The following is a 20298-nucleotide window of genomic DNA, read 5'->3' as shown; positions in this document are numbered from 1 at the left end:
CCCCGGGTCTCCAGCAACCCATGTTTGTCGTAAAAAGGCGACTATTGTTGTCGTAAGAGGCGACTAACGGTGTCGGGTTGTCCGCCCCGCTTATTTGCTTGATGCATGTCATCGTATCCCAATTGCATAGATCGATGGCCATGATGTCAATCACTGGTCTGTCTGGTCCTGACTCGATTTTATGCAGACCGCCGTCATATAGCTGGAATGTTGCTGAATGCGGCGTTAAACAACAAACGCCAACATCCCTGAATCTTCCCAGGAAACAAGCACCTGACAGAATTCCTTTCTGATCAACAACATTGGCAGCAAGTTTGTATGTTTGTTTCAACATATGAAGAAACATCACATAAACGTGTTAAACCAGCATTCTTACCATGCTCTCCTGGTAGTCAGCTGGAGGTTCCCAGTTTCTGTGGTATGGTTTGACCATTGCGTCGTCGTGGTCAAAGACGTGTTTGAAGTTGCCGGAGTACCCGGGATAGTCACACAACTGTTTCCTGCTGCTTCTTTTAACAGACATGGTGTGGGCGTGTCAGCGGGACAATCACAAGAAGCCCAATAGGTGCACGCTGTTATCCTTTGGGCTCAGATGCGCATAGAGATCGATGCATGACGCACACGTATCCGACTTCAGGCATACGTGATAATGGACGACATAAACATATTATCCAAGGAATTCTAATCTCATGTTAGGTATCTGTACGGAAAGATATGTTTATCTCGACCTTCAATATACATCTCCAATGAGGTGAAATAATTCACACGAAACATCCACCAATGGTCGCCTGATTCAGACAGATTAACTCTGATTCCCATTGTAAACACAGCTTCGTTGTTCCATTGGGCAAAGTTTAGTCTCTCTTTGCTTTAGGAGCGTTTTCTGTGAGTCCAGCGTGAGTATTATCCCGTTGTGCTGTATTCTGCGTGCTGCCTTTAACAACAAACAACAACAACAACAACGACAATATCCCCAAATCTTTCCAGAAAACAGACTCCTGAGAGTCAATCTCCTCTCCAGGATCTGCCATGAATCATACAGGTCAAGAATTTATCTGGCTTGTCGACACCAGTCGTTTTCTATTATTCACTTATGTATTGCTACTGTTATTTGCGGGTCACTCAACTGTGGGAGGCCAGTCCAGTGTTGTCCAGCGATAATAATAACCCACCGTTAACTGAAGACGATTACAAACGCCAGTTTATCGAGTCTATTGTTGAACGGGGTCCCCTTAGCCTTGAATAATTCATAACTGCATATTAGTACAGGGTAAAAACGTGTTAAATCAGCATTCTTACCATGCTCTCCTGGTAGTCAGCTGGAGGTTCCCAGTTTCTGTGGTATGGTTTGTCCATTGCGTCGTCGTAGTTGAAGACGTGTGTGAAGTGTGTGACGGAGTACCCGGGATGGTCATGCAACCCTTTGCTGTTGCTTCCTTCAACAGACATGGTGAAGGCGTGTCTCTCTATTGTCACAATCACAAGAAGCCCAACAGTTGGACGTACGGTTCACTCCCAATTGTCAGACGTGCCATTCATCATACAGGCCAGTGAAGTGTGACAAGTATCACTGCCTAGTCTCACCTACTTGACCCGTGGGGGGCACGGGTGGCCCAGTCGTCTAAGGCGCCGCGATTCGCTGTGCAGAGTTGTGTCCCTTGGGCACGCCAGAAACCTATGATTGTGGGTTCGAATCCCGGTTCGCCCCGATTATGTTTCTAGGTTTGTCAGCACCATACCCGTGCTCGTGGGTTTCACCGAAGTGGTAAACGTCTGAAACCTGTATCACTTCGGGCTTTCCTCCCACATTAAGCTGACACGCCGCGATATAACTGGAATACTGTTAAAAGCGGCGTTAAACCCAACTCACTCACTCACTACTTGACCCGTGAAGATCCGGGTAGGAATTGGTCTTGAGCAACCCATACTTGTCGTAAGAGGCGACTAAGGGGATAAGGTGGTCATGCTCGCTGACTTGGTTTATACATGTCATCGCATCCCAATTGCGTCGATCGATGCTCACTGGATGCTCGGGATTACTAGTATTTATAGACCGCTGTCACACAGCTTGTGTATTGTAGAGTGCGGTGTTAAAGAACAAACAAATATAACCTAGTAAATAAATGAGCATTTCCTCAACGGGGAACAGAGTAAGATACTCCAACTCTTTAGGTGATACAGATGAACCCGATTATGATTGTGTTTATAAGTTGTGTTTTATCTGTGCCCGATTACCTTGGAGTAGTTTTTTTCAATGATACAGACCATGGGACTAAGTGTATGTAAAAAAAATCGTTTGACCTTTAACAGAGTATATTTTGCATTCTTATCAAGTTAACTAAATGCTAGAAAGAATAAGAACGCATTAACAAGATTAACATGAACAGAACAGAAAACATGTTGATTCAAAAAGGAAAACTTGGTCTACAAGCCCCTCGTCTTACAATTTACAGATACATGGATGAGGGAATCACTTGGGTTTTGCGAGTAATATTCAGTAATATATTTAATTCTATAATTGTTAAACTTTGGACATATTAATAAGAAATGATACTCATCCTCGACAATATCAATGGTAGATTGTTTACAAAAATCACAATATCTACAATCTCAATATCAAGTGCACTTTAACACCCAAAACTTAATACCCATGACACATCGTGGAACTTACAAATGAATCAAATAATTGACAACATGTCTTGCGCGTAAAATTACACGACTTTACATTCAAATACGAGTAATTCATGGCCTTCAGAGATTTTCCCCCTAACGCATTTTGCCATACAGAAAAGTAACAAAATTAATTTACGACTTCTAGCGCTTTACCATTTACAAACCACTTTTCCCCATAACGTAAGAGACCTACTACATAAACACAATTACATTTGCGTAAAACGGAGGGACGGACTTGTTGTACGATCAAATTTGTAAATTTGGCGGTAATTTCCTCATAAAACACCACATATGGAGCCTCTATATATACAGGCTCAGCCTCCGCTGGTTTTCGTTTCAGACTTTGAAATTGATAGACAGGAAAAAAGTGGAAATAAAACTTATTTACGCCCCGCTTTCGATGTTTTGAATACGATATCTGAATTAACGATGTCACGATCTATCCAAATCTGCAAAGTTGTATAAACCCACGAGACTTGCATTTTAAAAGTTTCACAAAAAAAGGGCGATAAAAAAATCAGTGTCTAGATTTGACTTTGATTTGTCTATTAAACAGTATGAGGTAGTCTCCGGAGAGTCTCTAAATCAGCTGAAATATACAATAAATACATAAGGCTTTGTAGAAACATCTGCAGATAACATTAACAGTAAAGAGTCGCTATGATTTCTTTCAGTACAATTGAATTCATTTCAATCCCCAATTATTGTTTTGCTCCATGTCCTTGTTAATAACGTCAAAGCTATGCAACACTAAGTTGGTAGCAGAGTGTTTTCTTCTATGGGACATTGTTAATCTCTCCACTTTTATGCAACCTTTTTTGGAAACAACAGCGGTAATTAGGCCTACGGCGTCATTGTTTTATTCGGAGATTTATGTATGACACCTTTCAACGAGCGATCGCTCGCACCACTTTCGGCAGTAAGAGAACTGGGTCATCTGTCATCTATTGTGTCATAAAGTAATCATGTCAGTAATAGACGTGTTGAATTACATAAACAAATGAAGAGAGTACGACAATTCAATCTTATATCATTACTGTCCTCCCTAGTAAGCGTCGTCGTCATTACAAAATTACACTGTATAGCATATGTATATAACATACAATTCAACATATAGATCTGTCACTGGCAGATACGCACTCATCAAATTTATTCATGAAATACGTAAAAAGAGGCTGTCAGCACTTGATAATGAAACTTGGTTCTGTGGAATGACAAGAATTTGCCAAACGGTAAGAAACTCAGAACCTATAGTACCATAGAACCTATAGGATTTATTAAGTCCAATGTCAAGAACCAAACGCAGGCTTCTATCTTAATTGAGATGTGTGTTTGTTGTTAACGCCGCACTCAGCAATATCCAAGCTATATGACGGCGGTCTGTAAATAATCGAATCTGGACCAGACAATCTAGTAATTGACGTCATGAGCATCGATCCATGCAATTGGGATACAATGACATGCATCAACCAAGTCAGCGAGCCTGACCACCGATCCCGTTAGTCGCTTCTTACGACAAGCATAGTCGCCTTTTACGGCAATCATGGGTTGCTGAAGACCTTTTCTACCCCGGATCTTCACGAGTCAAAATTGAGATGTGGACCCTTACCTATATTAGTTGGAACTGGTCGACACACAACACCTACTTCACCACAAGATAAACGTCACTGTCCCATCTGTAACTACCCAGGAAGCGAGGTTCTCTTTCTTGTTGACTGTCCTGTGCCCACTGATCTCCAATACTCTCTATCACATAGGATTCCGGGGTAGAATAGGTCTTCAGCAACCCATGCTTGCCGTAAAAGGTGACTATGCTTGTCGTAAGGGGCGACTAACGGGATCGGGTGGTCAGGCTCGCTGACTTGGTTGATGCATGTCATCAATCCCAATTGCGTGGATCGGTGTTTATGATATTAATCACTTGATTGTCTGGTCCAGACTCGATTATTTACAGACCGCCGTCATATAGCTGGAATATTGCTGAGTGCGGCGTTAAACAACAAACCAACTCTATCACATAGTGTGGATCGAGCTAACCGCTTCTTACATGTTTGCATCTCTAATGCAGAATAATAAAATGTGTTTGTATGTATGGATGCATGTATGGTTAAATGTGTACGTGAAGATGCAATTCACTTTTTCTTCAAAAATACGATATCAGAAACAATGTATTTCTACACACATGGGAATGATTTAAAAACGATGTAACATGGCGGTAGTTCAGTCACAATTCTACAAACATGACTATTCTTAAATCAGTTCACGATTTCATTGTCAATGGAAAGGGATTTGAGTAGCTTAATTTTATGCATGTGGTAATGGAAAACTGCATTATCTTATTTCACAGACACCACTTGCTTCAATGTATTGGCTTCATGTATTTCATTTGTGCATTTAGTATGTTTATGTTCAGCACTATCTTACATATAATCTTATATATAACCAGCTGTTGTAAAGTTGTCACCTGGAGATGTATTTACATAAGCAAGTTTTGCTTGTTTACCGATCCAGATACGGTTGTATGTATGTAAGTACCTTGTTTATAAGTGTGTGTGTGTAATATGTGTAAATCTAAAATATAAATGTAAAACATATATTGTAGCCATATGTTTTTATATTATCTCGCATAGCCCAGGACGGCCAGTGTACACGATATGGTCTTAATATATAATTACGGTTGGTGAGTGAGTGAGTGAGTTGGGTTTAACGCCGCTTTTAACAGTATTCCAGTTATATGCGTGTCAGCTTAATGTGGGAGGAAAGCCCAAAGTGATGCAGGTCACAGACGTTTACCACTTCGGTGAAACCCACGGGCACGGGTATGGTGCTGACAAACCTAGAAACATAATCGGGGCGAACCGGGATTCGAACCCACAATCATAGATTTCTGGCGTGCCCAAGGGACGCAACTCTGCACAGCGAATTGCGGCGCCTTAGACGACTGGGCCACCCGTGCCCCCATTACGGTTGGTAATATACATGGATGTACATGAGTGAGTCAAAAATAAATAATTTCTCCCTCTCCCTCTCTGTTTTAATTTGGTCATCAATAGTGCGCATAGTGATGTATCGAAATTACAATCATACATTACAATCTATATTATCAACAAGGTCCACAAATCTAGATAAAACCACACTGATATAATTTGTTAAACGACAAAACCTTGATTATCAATATTTTATCAACAGACAAAATATTAGTTACAAATCCACATATTCAATTTAAACATATTGGGGTTGATATGTAACTCTACAGACACCCGGAACCCAAGAAAGTAGAAACGAATCTTCAACACGTGAAGAAACATCACATAAACGTGTTAAATCAGCATTCTCACCATGCTCTCCTGGTAGTCAGCTGGAGGTTCCCAGTTTCTGTTGTATGGTTTGTCCATTGCGTCGTCGTGGTCAAAGACGTGTGTGAAGTTGCCGGAGTACCCGGGATAGTCACGCAACTGTTTGCTGTTGCTTCTTTTAACAGACATGGCGTGGGCGTGTCAGCGGGATAATCACAACAAGCCCAATAGGTGCGCGCTGTTATCCTTCAGGTGCAGATGCTCAAAGAGATCGATGCGTGACAAACACGTATCCGGCTTCACACACACGTGATAATGGACGATATAAAAAAGATATTATCCCGGAAATCCTAATATAACATTAGAACTGTACAAAAAATATGTTTATCTCCAATATACATTTCCAATGAAGATTAAATAATTCCCACGAAACATCCATCAATGGTTGCCTGATTCAAACACTAAACCCGATTTCCATTGTAAACACAGTTTCGTTGTTCCATTAGTGAAAGTTTGATATCACTTTGCTGAATGTGTGTTTCCTGGGGTTTTTTTCAGTCCAGAGTGAGCATTATCCCGCTGTGCTGTATTCTGTGTTCAGAGTCATGCCCCTCGCCAGGATCTCCCATGAATCACTAAGGTGACGCGTGTCTCGGGCATGTCCACACCGGTTTCTATTATTCACTTCCACTAATGCATTGCTACTGTTATTTGCGTTCCTGTTAGCTGTGGAAGGCTAGCACCGCTAAGTCCGGTGGATAATAACCCACTGTTAAATGAAGGCGATTAAAGAGTGTATTGTTAATCCAGGTCGGCCATTACCTTTCTGAATGACTGAATACTGTATAACCGCATATAAGTACAGAGGATAAATCTCATGTCACGTCGAGAATTTTGACGTCATACTTATGATGATGTTTATCCAATTGATGAAACCAAAATTGAACTCTAGAATGTATTAATAGATTTGTCATTTCAATCGTAAATGTTGCACTGTTACTTTACAAATACTGTATAATGTCAGTATCACGTATAATAATGTTATAATGTTAGTAATAGTAATAATATAGTATAGTAATGTTATAATAATATATTCACGTCATAAATTACAACTGTGACGTCATAATGTATTTACACACTCCAGCGACGACAGCAAGTAATTTAACAATTGTAGGGAGACATTTGAATTAAATATACAGTATTTGTCATGAGACAGCGAAAGTACTATGTATGAAACTGATATAAAGAAGATGATGGACTAACGTAGACTTTATTATTTTATTATATATATATATATATATATATATATATATATATATATATATATATATATATATATATATATATATTCACCATCTATGTTTTAATGGGCTACGAGGCGACAATGCGTCCAACCCACCTCGGGGTAAAGCAAGCATTCACCCAACCGCGACTTTTAGTCACGAGAAGCCCTAGGCTCAAGTACGATGTGTATTACTAATACAGGATATTTACCATTCTAAAATACACTCCCGTGATAACCTCTATATACAATGACGTAGGTAAGACATATAAGACACATACGTATACAATGACGTAGGTAAGACATATAAGACACATACGTATACAATGACTTAGGTAAGACATATAAGACACATACGTATACAATGACTTAGGTAAGACATATAAGACACATACGTATACAATGACGTAGGTAAGACATATAAGACACATACGTATACAATGACGTAGGTAAGACATATAAGACACATACGTATACAATGACGTAGGTAAGACATATAAGACACATACGTATACAATGACGTAGGTAAGACATATAAGACACATACGTATACAATGACTTAGGTAAGACATATAAGACACATACGTATACAATGACGTAGGTAAGACATATAAGACACATACGTATACAATGACTTAGGTAAGACATATAAGACACATACGTATACAATGACGTAGGTAAGACATATAAGATACATACGTATACAATGACGTAGGTAAGACATATAAGACACATACGTATACAATGACGTAGGTAAGACATATAAGACACATACGTATACAATGACGTAGGTAAGACATATAAGACACATACGTATACAATGACGTAGGTAAGACATATAAGACACATACGTATACAATGACGTAGGTAAGACATATAAGACACATACGTATACAATGACTTAGGTAAGACATATAAGACACATACGTATACAATGACGTAGGTAAGACATATAAGACACATACGTATACAATGACTTAGGTAAGACATATAAGACACATACGTATACAATGACGTAGGTAAGACATATAAGACACATACGTATACAATGACGTAGGTAAGACATATAAGACACATACGTATACAATGACTTAGGTAAGACATATAAGACACATACGTATACAATGACGTAGGTAAGACATATAAGACACATACGTATACAATGACTTAGGTAAGACATATAAGACACATACGTATACAATGACGTAGGTAAGACATATAAGACACATACGTATACAATGACTTAGGTAAGACATATAAGACACATACGTATACAATGACGTAGGTAAGACATATAAGACACATACGTATACAATGACTTAGGTAAGACATATAAGACACATACGTATACAATGACGTAGGTAAGACATATAAGACACATACGTATACAATGACGTAGGTAAGACATATAAGACACATACGTATACAATGACTTAGGTAAGACATATAAGACACATACGTATACAATGACGTAGGTAAGACATATAAGACACATACGTATACAATGACGTAGGTAAGACATATAAGACACATACGTATACAATGACGTAGGTAAGACATATAAGACACATACGTATACAATGACTTAGGTAAGACATATAAGACACATACGTATACAATGACGTAGGTAAGACATATAAGACACATACGTATACAATGACTTAGGTAAGACATATAAGACACATACGTATACAATGACGTAGGTAAGACATATAAGACACATACGTATACAATGACGTAGGTAAGACATATAAGACACATACGTATACAATGACGTAGGTAAGACATATAAGACACATACGTATACAATGACGTAGGTAAGACATATAAGACACATACGTATACAATGACGTAGGTAAGACATATAAGACACATACGTATACAATGACGTAGGTAAGACATATAAGACACATACGTATACAATGACGTAGGTAAGACATATAAGACACATACGTATACAATGACGTAGGTAAGACATATAAGACACATACGTATACAATGACGTAGGTAAGACATATAAGACACATACGTATACAATGACGTAGGTAAGACATATAAGACACATACGTATACAATGACTTAGGTAAGACATATAAGACACATACGTATACAATGACGTAGGTAAGACATATAAGACACATACGTATACAATGACTTAGGTAAGACATATAAGATACATACGTATACAATGACGTAGGTAAGACATATAAGATACATACGTATACAATGACGTAGGTAAGACATATAAGACACATACGTATACAATGACGTAGGTAAGACATATAAGACACATACGTATACAATGACGTAGGTAAGACATATAAGACACATACGTATACAATGACGTAGGTAAGACATATAAGACACATACGTATACAATGACGTAGGTAAGACATATAAGACACATACGTATACAATGACTTAGGTAAGACATATAAGACACATACGTATACAATGACGTAGGTAAGACATATAAGACACATACGTATACAATGACTTAGGTAAGACATATAAGATACATACGTATACAATGACGTAGGTAAGACATATAAGACACATACGTATACAATGACGTAGGTAAGACATATAAGACACATACGTATACAATGACTTAGGTAAGACATATAAGACACATACGTATACAATGACGTAGGTAAGACATATAAGATACATACGTATACAATGACGTAGGTAAGACATATAAGATACATACGTATACAATGACGTAGGTAAGACATATAAGATACATACGTATACAATGACTTAGGTAAGACATATAAGATACATACGTATACAATGACGTAGGTAAGACATATAAGATACATACGTATACAATGACGTAGGTAAGACATATAAGACACATACGTATACAATGACTTAGGTAAGACATATAAGATACATACGTATACAATGACTTAGGTAAGACATATAAGATACATACGTATACAATGACTTAGGTAAGACATATAAGACACATACGTATACAATGACTTAGGTAAGACATATAAGACACATACGTATACAATGACTTAGGTAAGACATATAAGACACATACGTATACAATGACTTAGGTAAGACATATAAGACACATACGTATACAATGACGTAGGTAAGACATATAAGATACATACGTATACAATGACGTAGGTAAGACATATAAGACACATACGTATACAATGACGTAGGTAAGACATATAAGACACATACGTATACAATGACTTAGGTAAGACATATAAGATACATACGTATACAATGACGTAGGTAAGACATATAAGATACATACGTATACAATGACGTAGGTAAGACATATAAGACACATACGTATACAATGACGTAGGTAAGACATATAAGACACATACGTATACAATGACTTAGGTAAGACATATAAGATACATACGTATACAATGACGTAGGTAAGACATATAAGATACATACGTATACAATGACGTAGGTAAGACATATAAGACACATACGTATACAATGACGTAGGTAAGACATATAAGACACATACGTATACAATGACGTAGGTAAGACATATAAGACACATACGTATACAATGACGTAGGTAAGACATATAAGACACATACGTATACAATGACGTAGGTAAGACATATAAGACACATACGTATACAATGACTTAGGTAAGACATATAAGACACATACGTATACAATGACGTAGGTAAGACATATAAGACACATACGTATACAATGACTTAGGTAAGACATATAAGATACATACGTATACAATGACGTAGGTAAGACATATAAGACACATACGTATACAATGACGTAGGTAAGACATATAAGACACATACGTATACAATGACTTAGGTAAGACATATAAGACACATACGTATACAATGACGTAGGTAAGACATATAAGATACATACGTATACAATGACGTAGGTAAGACATATAAGATACATACGTATACAATGACGTAGGTAAGACATATAAGATACATACGTATACAATGACTTAGGTAAGACATATAAGATACATACGTATACAATGACGTATGTAAGACATATAAGATATATACGTATACAATGACTTTGGTAAGATATATAAGGTATACACTTATACCTTCTACGGGCAAAGTACTCGCAGATGAATATTAATGACATTTCACTGGATGTAAATGTGTACATAATTTTGTATGTTTATACTTGTTTATAAGTACTCCTTCGAGACACACTTATACAGTATTCAGACCAGTCCAGTTATACATTATAACTCTGCGTAGAGCTTGAAGATCATAATAATCTTAAGTTTTCTAACAGTTATTGCATGGTATAAAAAGATAGCTAAATATCTCTAACATTTTTTTTTATTTTTTTTTTTTATTTTTTTTTTTTATAGTAGACATGAGTACATTTTATTTTCCAAGTGAAGGGTGGACATAATATTTCTGGAGGAGGAACATTTGGCGAGATCTTTACACATTGCAGATTAGCAGAGAATACTTGAAAAAGCAAGGGAACATATGGTAGAAGCCAAAATAGGGAATTGCATCGGACATCTTTCTTGTCACTGATGCGTCTCCACATAAAACGTTTTGAAAGCTTTACTGAGGCCTTGAATGTTGTAACCTTGATCAAACAACTTCTTAGCAAGGGTCGTAATACGCTCTTTAAAATCTTGGTAGAAAGAGCATGCTCGATTGTATCTCAATAGCTGTGAAATGAAACACCAAAGGCTGGAGCTGCTGGAATATTGCTCGACATGAAGGGAAAGTTGACTTTTGGAAAGTTGAAGTCATCCCTCTTGTCATACAGTCTTGTGGATAGTGTTTTGTCACTCTAAATCTTTATTCATAGATCTAAATATGAAACAGATGAGGTGGTCTCACTGGTCTCTGTTATTTGCAGTTCAGGTGGGTAAATCAGTGGAAGGGAATTGACTCTTTGATTGTTATTGAACGATATCTGATCATCGATTTACTTGAAGCTTGAGTTAAGCTTCTTGGCCAAATTACCTTGTTTTGACTTTGCCAATCCGAACAAATTTCGAATCATATGCATAAAGAAACAGATCCGCATGAAGGGGAGCAAAATCGGTGCCCATGGAGATGCCTACTTCTGGCCTAAACGCCTTACCCCATAATTTAACGTAGATGTTATCAATGAGGAAGTCCAGCATTTCACATATTGTTTTCTCAGTAAATTTGAGATAATCAAATATTCAACAAATACAGAGGCAGGGAATGTCCCAGCCAGAAGAGGAGAATAAATGTCGGGTGTATTACTACATGGAAGACGCAAACCACGATCTGAATCAGTTGAATACAAGAAGTCACTGATGGATATACAGCGTAAATAGTCATGCCGATTGACCTTGGCTGAACTGAACCGAACTTTATTACATCCAGGCCGCTATCAGAGGCATTTGAGGTACAGCAATGGTACATCAATATATACATCACCATATACAAATAAACAATACATGTCCACAGATTTACCGAGCAGTGGCGTCAGTCAATAAGGATACATGACAGGGTTCAGCTACGAAACATATTGATAGGACTAAGTAGCAGCATTATAATTTTTACAAAAGTTAGTGTTCCTAATCTTTTACTATTGAAAACCAAATTCGTTTTATACATATTTGTTGTAATATAAAAACAATTTCTAATAAGCTGTTTTCTCTCATTTTGAATAGTTGATATATAAATAGAGAGTGGAATGCATCACCTAAATCAATTGATTTACCAAATGGACATTTTCTTTCAGTTAAAAGTATTTTCCATCTTCCAGTTTCAATTAGGAGATGGTGGCAGGGGGTTCTAAATTTTAATGAGACTCGCCAAATACTTACTTTCATATTTAAATAATTTTCGAAATTCGGGGATTCATTTTTAACTGTGGTACACGTGCCTCCTTTGGAAGATATATCTCTTGTGGCTTTCCAGCATTGTAAATTGATATTATTTTATTTGTTCTTAGCCATATTTTTAACATGATTTGGACTTTGAAAACTTTGTGGTTGCCAAATGAAAATTTGGCTAAGATCGTCGAAGATTTGTTTTAAAAGGTCATGCGTTTATGTTTCGTCTTTCAAATAGTTTGTAAATAAGTAAAGAAAATTTTGATGATTGTTCTGCCTCAAAAGAAACCATTCTCATATTAACTACATTTATAACAGAAGATCGTCTAAGTTCGCCAAAAACCATGTAATTAACAGTACAAGTCCAAAGTGATGTTAAATGTTTTTGAAAACGTAGCTGGACATGTTCTATATAAGATAAAGTGTCGAACCCCTATACTTCACATCCATATAGAAGAATTGGTAAGACCATACTATCGACAAGGTGCAGTTGGCAACCACCTGACAGACTATATTTACCTCCTTGAGCCCAAACCTAATACATTGATTTGGTTGCTTGCTCTACCAGATTTTGTTTTGTAATAGTAAATTTAAAATTCTTCTGCGGGGTGACGCCTAGGTCTCAACATTATCCAACATATCTTGGCCAATTACAAAATTATGGTTGTAATCAATTTTTTACCTTCCAAAATCATTACTTTTTTTTCGAAACATTTACCTTAAGCCTCCATTTATCACAACACTTATTTAAAGAGTCTAACATGGCTTGCAAGTCCCGTATATTTGTAGCCATGAGGATAGAATCATCAGCATACAGTAGCAAAAAGATGGTGATTATATTTTCAATTCTATCATTGAATTCACCTTGTCTTAACTGGGCCTTTACACGAGTCGGACTAAAGAGCTTCTTCTAAATCATTTAATAATATGGCAAACAAAGGTGAAGACAAGTTCTCTCCCTGTCTAAAGCCATTTTCACAAAAGGAGAAGCATGTTAAATCATCATTACACGAAACACGTGATTTGATATTCTGGTACATATTGTAAATTTGTAGACAAGACCAAAACCTTGTTTAACCTCCAATGCTTACATATGACTGCACCGAGGCACTGAGTCGCCATAATTTTCCATTAATACCAAAATAATGCAAATTGATAAAAAAAAAATTTAAAAGACCATTAAGTCAAACTCACGTTGTCAATGAAAGGGCAAAAATACAAAGACAATCTTTCGTTGGAATAAGTTATTCTTTCATGTAATGTAAACAGTCCAGTTTCTGGTCCAGCACCTCTCCTAAATCCAAACCGAAGAGGGTAGGGGAAGACTTTGATTTGATTTCCCACTCTTCAATTGGCGGAGCGGAAATCGTACAATGGAATGCTGAGCAACATGGCTGCATGGTCGACTGAATGTGAACTTGAACTGAACTTTTATTTACACTCACACAGCTTTCAGCCCCATCAAAGGTTCAACATTATTTCAACAACATAATACATATACACATACACATACATATACATAAACATATATACTGAAAACATGGATTTCTTAAGAATATGGATTATGATTATGATGCTTTTATTTACACTGGGTTGTAGCCAGTCTTGTGTGAACTGTGTTGTAATAAGATTAGTCAGACCCCTCCTTTGAAGGTATGTATATGGATGTTAATCTCCATTATTTAGGGTCATAGTCCAGGTTTCCAGTTCGTCTTGTTATTGACTAAAGTAGCCACTAAACAAGCAAGATCACTTATGTGTTAAATGTTCGAAATATTGTACATATTTTATGGAGGTGAAATATTTTAATAAGTTGAAACAGTGGCTAGTTTTTACTTTGATTTGTCTATTAAACAACCTGAGGCCGTCTGAAGGTGAGTGTGACAGCGAGATATCAGCTGAGACATACAATATATGCCAAAGGCTTTGTGTGAACATCTGCAGATAACATTTAAGGATTGACTGTGTATTTTTTTCGGTTCATTGGGGTATGAATCGAAAAACCGATGTGCAAACTGTATGAATCTGCGTAGGTTTTGTATCCATTCTTCTGATCATGTGTCTTATATATTATGGCATCTAATTTCAGTTTTAACAGCTCGGATGAACTTTTCTATGAGACTTAACAGATCTACTCTGTGAACACATCAGTGACAACAAACTGTGAAACATTAAAATATGAATTACAAACACTTCAAAGGGATTACAGCTTTCTTTTATTTGGCCTGCTCACTTGCGAAAACAAACTGGTTATGTTAACGTTTTGTTTGTTTTGTTTGTTGTTGTTTAACGCCGCACTCAGCAATATTCCAGCTATATGACGGCGGTCTGTTCGTGTACTCCGCAGTCCTAAAGTCGAGTTCCTGTTGTTGCTCTGAGGGAGTGATTTGTGTGAGCGAGTTGAGTTTAATGCCGCTTTTAACATTATTCCAGTCGTATCGCGGCATGTCAGCTTCATGTGGAAGGAAAGCCCGAAGTGATGCAGGTCTCTGATGTTTACCACTTCGGTGAAACCCAAAAGCACGGGTATGGTGCTGACCAACCTAGAAACATAATCGGGGCGAACCGGGATTCGAACCAACAATCATAGCTTTCTGGCGTGCCCAAGGGACGCAACCCTGCACAGCGAATCGCGGCGTCTTAGACGACTGGGCCACCCGTGACCCCGTGATTTGTGCAATATCCGCTAAACCAAGCGGCCGTACAGAGACCGGATTTCTCCTTCACAGATTGTTTGTAACGTTTGGGTAACATTCATTTGATCAAACGATTACTTTGTTTGCTTAGTTTAACGGCCCATGAGGATCCGGGTTAGAATCCAAGGCGACTATGCTTGTCATAAGGGGCGACTAACGGGATCGTGTGGTCATGCTTGCTGACTTGGTTGATGCATGTCATTGATCCCAATTGCGTGGATCGATGCTCATGATGTGAATCACTGGATTGTCTAGTCCTGGATTTCCAGACCGCCGTCATTACGCTGGCCAATTGCTGAGTGCGGCTTTAAACAAATAAACAAACAATCAAATATTGGTATTTAGTGGTTATATTCATAACTGGATTTCCGCAAGAGAACTACAAGGGAGATAACTCATCGACTACTTGATAAACAACTGGTTTGGATTAATTCTGACAGGACCTCATGTGGACACTCTGTTTTTCAAACAGGTATTTATATTAAAGAAAACGAGTGTTTTATTGTTCATTATAGTGTTTATTGTCATGGTAATAAGTAGATACAGACAATAACAAACAATATTGATATTTAGACTTGCCAAAACATGTCATTTACGAGATGAATATTAATATGTGGTGGAAATATTGGATTTATGCAAATGATTGAGTATTCTGCATGCATCCTTAGGTCTGTTTACCCCAATGTAGAAATTCAAATTACTCAAATATGTCATCAGAGACAAACAGTGTATTGATATTTCATGTCTAACAAGCAATCGCTTGGCGGCAATCTTGAATTTTTTTTCCATTGTGGGGCAATAGTGACAGAGTTTCTTATCTAAAAGTATAAACTATACTGCAGTGAGTTAATGTGCCAAATAATAACTATGCATATAAGTCCTATCACACTGTTTTAGAGTTAAAGATTCCACAGTCTAAACTCATATGAAGGAAACTTGGCCATCTTGAATTTTTGTAGATTTATCAAAAGTCGAAAACGTTCGGTTATAGTTAATATCATTTTAGAAACACGATATGGCTATTTCACAACACAACACATGCTTTTTTCATCGAAAGATTGAACCTCATCTGAAACATGGAAGATATATTGATAATTGGTGGCTATATTGGATTATGCAAATTAGACATATTTCCCAAACTGGGATTGCTTGGGACTTTAAGTATGTTGTTCTTGGGACCTTGTAGAAATGCATTGTGTTGAAATAAATTCTGTTGCAATTTGTTCCAAGTTGAGTGAAAAAATGTCCTAGATTGCGTGTACTATTGCTGAAGACCAATTCTTACCCGGAATTTTCACGGGACCCACAGTAACATATACTTGTCGTACCAGGCCAAAGCAACATATACTTGTCGTACCAGGCCACAGCAACATATACTTGTCGTACCAGGCAACATCAACATATATTTGTCGTACCCTGCCACAGCAACGTATACCTGTCGTACCAGTCCACAGCAACATATACTTGTCGTACCAGGCCAAAGCAACATATATTTGTCGTACCCTGCCACAGCAACGTATACCTGTCGTACCAGTCCACAGCAACATATACTTGTCGTACCAGGCAACAGCAACATACATTTGTCGTACCCTGCCACAGCAACATATACTTGTCTTACCAGGCTACAACAACATATACTTGTCTTACCAGGCCACAGCAACATATACTTGTCGTACCAGTCCACAGCAACATATACTTGTCGTACCAGGCCAAAGCAACATACATTTGTCGTACCAGGCCACAGCTGCATATACTTGTCGTACCAGGCCACAGCAACATATATTTGTCGTAACATGCCACAGCAACATATACTTGTCGTACCCTGTCACAGCAACATATACTTGTCGTAACAGGCCACAGCAACATATACTTGTCGTACTAGGCCAAAGCAACACATACTTGTCGTACCAGGCAACAGCAACATACACTTATCGTACCAGGCCACAGCAACATATACTTGTCTTACCAGGCCACAGCAACATATACGTGTCGTACCAGGCAACAGCAACATACATTTGTCGTACCAGGCCACAGCAACATATACTTGTCTTACCAGTCCACAGCAACATATACTTGTCGTACCAGGCCCAACAACATATATTTGTCTTACCAGGCCACAGCAACATATATTTGTCGTACCAGGCCAAAGCAACATATATTTGTCGTACCAGGCCACAGCAACATATACTTGTCGTAACAGGCCACAGCAACATATACTTGTCGTACCAGGCCAAAGCAACATGTACTTGTCGTACCAGGACACAGCAACATATATTTGTCGTAACAGGCCAAATCAACATATACTTGTCGTACCAGGCCAAAGCAACATACATTTGTCGTACCAGGCCAAAGCAACATATAATTGTCGTACCAGGCCACAGCAACATACATTTGTCGTACCAGGCCAAAGCAACATGAACTTGTCGTACCAGGCCAAAGCAACATATACTTGTCGTACAAGGCCAAAGCAACATATACTTGTCGTGCCAGGCCAAAGCAACATATTCTTGTCGTACCAGGCCACAGCCAACATGAACTTGTCGTACCAGGCCACAGCAACATGAATTTATCGTACCAGGCCACATCAACATATACTTGTCATACCAGGCCAAAGCAACATATACTTGTCGTACCAGGGAACAGCAACATATACTTGTCGTACCAGGCAACAGCAACATATACTTGTCGTACCAGGACACAGCAACATATACTTGTCGTACCAGGCAACAGCAACGTATACCTGTCGTACCAGGACACAGCAACATATACTTGTCGTACCAGTCCACAGCAACATATACTTGTCATACCAGGCCACAGCAACATATACTTGTCGTGCATAGCCAGCTTAGTTTATCCACACTATTTGTGTAAAGGGCAAGAAAGCTGTGAAACCGAAAGCCGAAAATCAGTTATGACACCAGGTGTTCGCGAATAGAGTAAGCATGTCCTGCTCTACCGGTAGCACCCGCCACTTAGGTTGGCTTGTTTGTTTGTTTGTTTGTTTGTTGTTTAACACCGTACTCAGCAATATTCCAGCTATATGAGGGCGGTCTGTAAATAATCGAGTATGGACCAGACAATCCAGTCATTGACATCATGAGCATCGATACATGCAATTTGGATGCGATGACATGCATCATTCAAGTCAGCGAGCCTGACCACCAGATCCCGTCTGTCGCCTCTTACGACAAGCATATTCGCCTCTTATGTCAAAAATGGGTTGCTGAAGACCTATTCTAACCTGGATCCTCATCCAATGAAATTGTGATACTAGTCAGAGACTGAATTTGGACATATCCAATATATTATAATTAGTGGTTAACTCAAATTACCCTGTAGGTGCAGAAATAATCTGGTATGCTGTGGAGTAGAATATATCTTGAACATAACTGTTGAATATATGCTGTATCTTTCCAGGATGCACTGACTATATTACACCTTTTGTATATTGAAATGTAGATTTGGGTCAAACCATGAAACATAATCAGGGCGAATCTTAAATTCGAATAAATAAAAGCGATAAAACCATTTCCATATTTATAAGACATCTCTGTTGAAAGCAGAGTCGACTCTACGATTCCGAATCTGTGTTTATGAATCACGATCAAATAGTGATGATATCAGGTGTTCGAGAAATGTAGCCGAGAGCCGCGACGGGGTCCTACAGTCAGAACATGACCCTACATGGGGTCCTACAGTCAGAACATGACCCTACATGGGGTCCTACAGTCAGAACATGACCCTACATGGGGTCCTACAGTCAGAACATGACCCTACATGGGGTCCTACAGTCAGAACATGACCCTACATGGGGTCCTATAGTCAAGTCATAACCCTATGTAGGATCATGTTTTGAATGTAGAACCACATGTAGGGTCATGTTCTGACTGTAGGACCATATGTACGGTCATGTTCTGACTGTAGGACCCCATGTAGGGTCACGTTTTGACTGTAGAACTCCATGTAGGGTCATGTTCTGACTGTAGGCCTCATGTAGGGTCATGTTTTGACTGTAGAACCACATGTAGGGTCATGTTCTGACTGTAGGACCATATGTACGGTCATGTTCTGACTGTAGGACCCCATGTAGGGTGATGTTCTGACTGTAGGACCCCATGTAGGGTCATGCTCTGACTGAAGGGTCCCATTTAGGGTCATGTTCTGAATGTAGGACCCCATGTAGGGTCATGTTTTGACTGTAGAACCGCATGTAGGGTCATGTTCTGACTGTAGGACCATATGTACGGTCATGTTCTGACTGTAGGACCCCATGTAGGGTCACGTTTTGACTGTAGAACTCCATGTAGGGTCATGTTCTGACTGTAGGCCTCATGTAGGGTCATGTTTTGACTGTAGAACCACATGTAGGGTCATGTTCTGACTGTAGGACCATATGTACGGTCATGTTCTGACTGTAGGACCCCATGTAGGGTCATGTTCTGACTGTAGGACCCCATGTAGGGTCATGCTCTGACTGAAGGGTCCCATTTAGGGTCATGTTCTGAATGTAGGACCCCATGTAGG

General features: G+C 38.5%; 1 protein-coding gene across 1 annotated transcript in view; it reads right to left on the bottom strand.

The window, feature by feature from the left end:
- Positions 1 to 6778, bottom strand: part of LOC124146288 (degenerin del-1-like) — a 35891-nt gene extending 29113 nt beyond the window's left edge. Inside the window, exon 1 of the mRNA XM_046516522.2 lies at positions 6012 to 6778. Coding sequence (XP_046372478.2) covers positions 6012 to 6158 — 147 coding nt within the window. The 5' untranslated portion in view covers positions 6159 to 6778. The remainder of the gene's footprint in view (positions 1 to 6011) is intronic.
- Positions 6779 to 20298: the final 13520 nt, after the last annotated feature.

This window comes from Haliotis rufescens, unplaced genomic scaffold (genome assembly GCF_023055435.1).
Source record: "Haliotis rufescens isolate VD_foot unplaced genomic scaffold, xgHalRufe1.0.p SCAF_2, whole genome shotgun sequence".
NCBI classification, from domain to species: domain Eukaryota; kingdom Metazoa; phylum Mollusca; class Gastropoda; order Lepetellida; family Haliotidae; genus Haliotis; species Haliotis rufescens.
Note: the sequence above shows the minus strand (reverse complement) of the source record. Positions and strands in the feature narration are given on the sequence as shown.